The 7,112-nt window shown below is 45.6% G+C and overlaps 1 protein-coding gene across 1 annotated transcript; it reads right to left on the bottom strand.

Moving 5' to 3' along the window:
• Positions 1 to 3,646: 3,646 nt before the first annotated feature.
• On the bottom strand, positions 3,647 to 7,112 carry LOC136491780 (monooxygenase 1-like). Its single transcript, XM_066488016.1, has 6 exons — positions 5,518 to 7,112; positions 5,243 to 5,389; positions 4,870 to 4,920; positions 4,602 to 4,761; positions 4,246 to 4,474; positions 3,647 to 4,152 (listed from the first exon to the last, which is right to left on the bottom strand). Exons 1-6 carry the CDS (start codon positions 5,589 to 5,591, stop codon positions 3,647 to 3,649), a joined length of 1,167 nt encoding a protein of 388 aa, XP_066344113.1. The 5' UTR covers positions 5,592 to 7,112.

The raw sequence follows: 7,112 nt of genomic DNA on the forward strand, positions 1-7,112 counted from the left end.
CACATCATTGACCATATCGAGTACATCCTCACCGGTTCGGTTGCGAGGCTTGGTCAGGTGGTCTGCTTTCCCTTTAAAATGCTTACCTTTCTTTCTTACGGGGTGATTTGCAGGAAGAAATCGACGATGGCCAAGGTACACGACCTTTCGACATTTTTTCAAGAATACACCTCTAATATCACCGAAGCAGTGTGTGCATGCATTATATCCCTTGTTTGACTGTCCTGAAAGATTACTTAGAGCAGGCCAATCATTGATTGTTACGAACAACAATGCTCGCAGATCAAAGTGTTCCTGTTTGTACTCATCCCACACACGTACACCTTCTTTATTCCACAAAATGAGAAGTTCATCAATAAGTGGTCTCAGGTACACATCGATGTCATTGCCAGGTTGCTTCGGGCCTTGGATGAGCACAGGCATCATAATGAACTTCCGCTTCATGCATAACCAAGGAGGAATGTTGTAGATACTTAGAGTAACAGGCCAAGTGCTATGACTACTGTTCTGCTCTCCAAAAGGATTGATACCATCTGTACTTAAAGCAAACCTTAAGTTTCTTGCGTCATTTGCAAACTCCGGGAATTCTCTATCGATTGCTCTCCACTGGGACCCATCAGCAGGGTGTCTCAACATATTGTCTACCTTACGGTCTTCTTTGTGCCATCGTAACAATTTTGCATGTTCTTTGTTTCTGAACAGACGTTTCAAGCGTGGTATTATAGGAGCATACCACATAACCTTGGCAGGGATTTTCTTACGTGGACGTTCGCCCTCAACATCACCAGGGTCATCTCGCCTGATCTTATACCGCGACGCATGGCATACCGGGCATGCATCCAATTTCTCGTACTCTTTGCCACGGTATAGGATGCAGTCATTAGGACATGCATGTATCTTCTCTATTTCTAGCTCCATAGGACAGACAACTTGTTTTGCTTCGAAGGTAGTGGTGGGCAATTCATTGTACTTCGGAAGCATCTTCTTTTGGATTTTTAGTAACTCTCCAAATCCCTTGTCAGATACACCATTCTTTGCCTTCCATTGCAGCAATTCTAGTGTGGTTCCCAACTTTTTCTGCCCTGCATCACAAGTTGGGTACAATAATTTCTTGTGATCTTCTAGCATCCGCTCGAACTTGATCTTCTCCTTTTCACTTTCACATTCTCTTTGTGCATCACGAATGACCTGACAAAGATCATCAGCCGGCTCATCTTCTGCGGCTACCTCTTCTTCAGCTTCTCCCATTGCAGTATCATTGAAGCACGCACCATCAGGAATAATATCATTGTCGTCCCATTGTTCTTCTTCATCTTCTTCCATTACAACACCGGTTTCTCCGTGCTTTGTCCAACAAATATAGTTTGGCATGAAACCCGACTTGAACAAGTGTGAATAAAGAGTCCTTGAGCAAGGATATTCCACCGTATTCTTACATATGGCACATGGGCAGCACATGAAACCGTCGCGTTTGTTTGTCTCGGCCGCACGTAATAAAGAATGCACGCCGTCAATGAACTCTTGTGAGCGGCGATCAGCATTATACATCTAATGACGGCTCATCTGCATTACATGACATAAATATCATATTAAAACCTAGATCATAATTAATTATTTATACAACATGCGTGCCACCACAAAAGATATAAATTTATGAAAGCATCGCTACAATGTAGACAATCCCAACTACCACTAAAAGAACTAAAGCTAAAATACATTTCAGGAGCACAAGGATTTCGCGACCAATCTCAACTAAAACAGACAGATCCCCCGATTGTGCAACATCTTTGGGCTTCTTCGGCTGGATCACTGCCTCATTAGCCGCCGTATCTGCCTGTTGTGCAAGATATTTTTGCACGAGTTCAACATACTCTTTCTCCCAGTAGAAGCCTGAACATCGTCCACTGCCATCCCACTGAAATTAAAACAAAAAACTAGAACTTTAATCACAACCATCATGAAAATAGGTATAAACTAACCATAATCATTAAATACGATAAAATAACTCACATTGCGATCCGGACACTTGTAGAAGATACGATCCTTGTTGGGACCCTCCTTCTTCACTCGGTACTCCATCACAATCTTCATCTCATCACGACACTTGCCGCATGGAATGAGAGGAAGGCCCGGCCTAAGTCGCTTTGGAAACCCATGAGAGGCCGAGGACCCGGAAGCAGTTGCCATCTACTCTCTATACTCATTTTTTAATACACTATAAATTTCTTCTTTTATAAACAAATAAAATTAACAAACTATAAAATTATCTAGATCTCTAAACAATGATATTTTTAATGGTCATTGTGTTCTCGTCTTTTACTGCGGCAGGTAAGTAATTCATATGATATTTCCGCAAATTAACAGAAGAATGGGAATGTACACACATAACAGACTACTACGACGATATCGGGACGTGTGAATAAATAACCATCCGTACTAGTTGACCTTGCTTACGTGATCATCTCGGCGAGCATTTCTCCACCGGACAGCACCGTACTTGGTCAAGGAAGAGCTCCGATTCTATGAGGAAGGGAACACGGTCTCCCACGACCGTTGTCGCTCTCCCTCGTAGAATCAAAGCTCCTCCTTGATGTCCGTTACCGCTCGACAGAGAACATGCTTGCCGAGCTGAACACGGTCCGCAAGTTCAACTAGTACGGATTTTCTATAATTTTCTAACTATTTTCTAAGTTTTTATTTATATATACTACGTTTAGGTACGGTGATTGACAGACTACTACGACGATATCGGGACATGTGAATAAATAACCATCCGTACTAGTTGACCTTGCTTACATGATCAGCTCGGCGAGGATTTCTCCACCGGACGGCACCGTACTTGGTCAAGGAAGAGCTCCGATTCTACGAGGAAGGGAACACGGTCTTCCACGACCGTTATCGCTCTCCCTCGTAGAATCAAAGCTCCTCCTTGACGTCCGTTACCGCTCGGCAGAGAACATCCTCGCCGACCTGAACACGGTCCGCAAGTTCAACTAGTAAGGATTTGCTATAATTTTCTAACTATTTTCTAACTTTATATTTATATATACTTTAACCTTCTTTCATGTAAATATGCAAGCTTAAAGTGATTTTGAGCTCAAATTGCTTACAAATGAAAAAAACCACAATAAAGAACCATAAATATATATAGTGAATAAAATGGCATAAGAAAATGGTAAAAAATGAGAGTATGAGATTGGTAACCTTTACAACTGAAGAATCGACGGAGGAATCGAAGAATGGATGGAGGAACAATGGAGGGAGGGAGGAAGCAAGAACACTACTGCAGTGAGCTTCAAAATGTGCTGAGCTTGGGCTCGGGGAGGAAGGAGGAGACGGCCGATTTATAAAGGGAGAACATTTAGTCCCGGTTGATAGATCCAATCGGGACTAAAGGTAACTTTCCAACCCCGGGCGCAGCCACGACCCGGGAGTAGACCTTTACTCCCGGTTGGAGCCACAAACCGGGAGTAAAAGTATACCTTTAGTCCCGGTTGGTGGCTCCAACCGGGACTAAAGGTCCCTGCCACCTCTGTCTGGCGCAGTAGCCGTTGGGCAGGGACCTTTAGTCCCGGTTGGAGCCACCAACCGGGACTAAAGGTATTTCTAGTCCCGGGGGCAAAAAATTCCGGGACTAGAGCCCATTTTAGCCGAGGATTAAAGGTCTGTTCTCTACTAGTGCTAGCTTCAAAGCCAGCCACTTGGTTTGCAGCATTCTCCCCATGGCGAAGGCCTCCAACGACAGCCTCACCACCCTCAGCCTCCTCTCCCTGACGTACTCCCCAATGGCCGTCGCCGCACCGACGATCATCGTCTTGTCGCACGGCTCATCAGCACGGCCGCCACTCCCGGCGATGGATCGCGCCAGCGACCGGGCAAGCACGAGGGCGTCCTCCATCGCCACCGCGCCTCCCTGGCCAATGTAGGACCCCATGGTGTGCATGGCGTCGCCGGCAACCGTCACGGTGCCCTTCCGGAAGCCGGCGAACGCGACCTGCCACGGCGGCCGGTACCACACCTTGGTGGTGACGACCAGTGACTCGGGGTCGGAGTTCTGGATCATCTCGAGGATCTCGGCGGGGCACTGCACGCCTTGCAGCTTCTGTAGCACGAAATCCCTCGTGGCACGCACGTCCCTGGTGACACTTGCATCTGCATGCAACATGGTGGCATGCACCTTAGTGATGGCATGGCTAAGGAACAGCTAGGTGATCCATCTGAACATGCCTGGCTAGTAGTACATACCTGCAGAAGTGATTTGACAGGCTACGAAGTAACTGACTACAGTGTCGCTGACGGGCGCTCGCCCAACAAAGCAAGGATTGATCCTTAGGCGTAGGAAATGGTCTCCGAAGGGATGCCCGTGCGGATACCTTGTGAATCCACGCATATACATGGTAGGGGTTGATCTTGCCGGAGACATGCCTAAATACTTTGCCACCACTGAGTGGGTGCCATCACAACCAATCAACACCTGCAAGACATATATATTATACATATCAACAAATAATTCAGTGCAAGGTTAATTAAGGGATGAAAATGGATCATGTTTTCATGTCTGTCTGTAGAGTTATTAAGAAAACAAGGTCGATCGATGATGCCTTGGCCCTGATGACCCCGCCACCCCTTGTAGCAAGGACCGCGCAGGGATCTGATGGATGAATCGCTGCAATGTGGCAACCAAAACGGATTGCTCCTGCGGGAATGTTCTTGGCCATCGTCTCGACCAGGTCCTTCCTCTTTAAAAATCGGGTCTCGTCTCTAGCCAAAGGCCCAGGTGAAACAGAGAGATCAAAATTAATAACAGTCGTCACTCCGGCCGTATAGGATTGCATCTTACAAAGGCTCTTTGTGACAGGTTGTTACTACCTGACGGGTGTCAGACTGCTCTTCTTTTCTTGGTGCCACACGTCGTGAAATCTGGAAATAAGTGGCAGTCACAAATTAAAGCAAGCTCTACTGATTCTGAATCTGATGGCATTTGTTACGTTGGACATCTCATTCGTACTTTTTTTTATTTAGTAAAATCTCATTCCTACTTTACCTACCCGGCCGATTGCACTTTTCAGTCTGATGAAAGTTTATTACTCATCCCAAATATGGAGTATTTCGGATGGGAGTCATCAGGATCAAGGCAATGGTAAATGCTGGTTGCGAGATCGAAGATTTAGCATTCTATACTAGTATTCAGAATAGATTAATTTCTGTGCAGAGAGGAAAATTTGCAAGGCTAGAAACTTACGCGGTGATAAGGTTTGCAGTCTCCCGGAGCTCTGCAGCAATCCCGAGTTGCTCCAGAACACGCCATCCATTGACATGGATACCGATGTAGCCGCCCTCTGCTCTCAAAGTCTCCGACTTCTCCAACACAAGGCTCGCAATCCCTTTCCTGGATGCAAATCAGCAGCACATTGCTTTGTTGTTGGCACGGCAGCAACATCAGAAGAAGAAGAAGAAGAAGAAGAAGAAGAAGAAGAAGAAGAAGAAGAAGAAGAAGAAAGCAGCCATGAATGCTACCGGTGGAGTGCAAGAGAGGTGGCGAGGCCGCAGATGCCACCACCTACGATGACGATGTCATGGGACTCCTCCATGTATGTCTCCTTTTCTTTTTATTATATTAGAGTGAGTTGCTGCAGGTGCCCGGATTAGGAGAGGCTGTCGCATTCATGCGCATACATCTTCCTTACATACTGTTAAAGAGATGGGCTCCAGCAAAACCAACCACAACGGGTGTGCGCCCCTCGCCAACTCAAAAGTCAAAAGAAATGGACATCTAGCTAGGATACCCAAATACTTATCGTATCGGTATCGCGATACGTATCGTATCCCCCTCCGATACAGCATCGGACAATATCACCAATAAAATAAAAATAAATAAATTAAATCTCGATACTTCGCCGATACTCGTCTGATACGTCGCCGATTACTTGTCTGATATCCTGATTTGTCGGGCGGTTGCTTGCCAGACCCAGACGGCTGGAAGGATTAAACAATTCGGATCGTGCTTGTACCGTGCGCTCCTCTCGCTTTCCTTCTACTAATAGGCTCTAGTATTTATTATTATGCTGTAAGAATTGAAAATCAAGTACTATAATGTCTTAGATGCTTCATGCTACTAGTTATTTGTCTCTAATCGTTGAAGCCTCAATCTTTGAAGTTCTGGCCTTGGGTTGGTCCGCAACATTGTTTCATGTCGACCCCTTCAGAATCCTCGACTACAAGCTGAGGAGCATGGCCAAGACCCTACGGTCGTGGAGCATGAGCAAGGTGGGCAGTGTACGGTTGCAGTTGGCAGTGGCTAGGGAGGTCATCCACCGTTTTGATGTCGGTGAGGAATCGTGAGGAATCTAAGGGCCTTGCTGCGGAAGAGCTTGAGCTGCGCAACGAGCTCAAGCTGAAATGTGTCGGCCTCTCCTCTCTGTCACGCACCACTGCAAGGCAAAGGTCCAGATTGCTCTTTCTTCGTGCGGGTGACGCCAATACCAAATTTTCCCACTTGCAAGCCTGCCATCGGCGGCACAAGAAGTGCATCCAGTCTCTGTCTGTCGTCTGTCGAAGGCAACGAGCTCGTGCAGAACGAGCAGATGGCATCCGCAGTCTTCGAGTACTTCGATCGGATCGTGGGGACTGCTTCGGGCGTGCACGTGCTGTGCGTCTCGGTCTTCTACGACAAATTATAATAGGATTGAGAGGCAATGCTTTATTATATAACGAACAAGACAAGATATTTATCAGAGTAGCTGAAACTTAACAATCTAATCTTCAAATGAAACCTCCAAACACCACAACGACGGTTGACTGAGGGTACATACGCTTAGCACTCCTCAAAACTTTAACCAAGCTTCATCTTCTGTTACCCATCCAAAATTTTTTTTCCAAAATTTAAATATAAAACAAGCGTACATATCGTACTCAACAAATATAACATTGGGTTCATGATGCTTTAAAGACTGAAACTAGTTTACTGTGGTTAGCTTTTAGTGAATCATAATTTTTGCAATTGAGTAGCAACGAGTATAGCATAAGCTTATATGACCACATGATTATGCAAACAAGAATAATGTATAGCATAAACAAATTAATCACATGTGTTCTTCTATTCCATAAGGATT

Source organism: Miscanthus floridulus, chromosome 11 (assembly GCF_019320115.1).
Source record: "Miscanthus floridulus cultivar M001 chromosome 11, ASM1932011v1, whole genome shotgun sequence".
NCBI lineage: Eukaryota > Viridiplantae > Streptophyta > Magnoliopsida > Poales > Poaceae > Miscanthus > Miscanthus floridulus.

What these genes read in the sequence shown, in the direction of transcription:
- LOC136491780 (XM_066488016.1), bottom strand. Translation starts at nt 5,591, where the DNA reads ATGGAGGAGTCCCATGACATCGTCATCGTAGGTGGTGGCATCTGCGGC. An exon ending in ACTGCAAACCTTATCACCGC is followed by an intron (nt 4,921 to 5,242) that starts GTAAGTTTCTAG and finishes ACTTATTTCCAG; the next exon opens with ATTTCACGACGTGTGGCACC. An exon ending in CTGTCAAATCACTTCTGCAG is followed by an intron (nt 4,153 to 4,245) that starts GTATGTACTACT and finishes TGTTGCATGCAG; the next exon opens with ATGCAAGTGTCACCAGGGAC.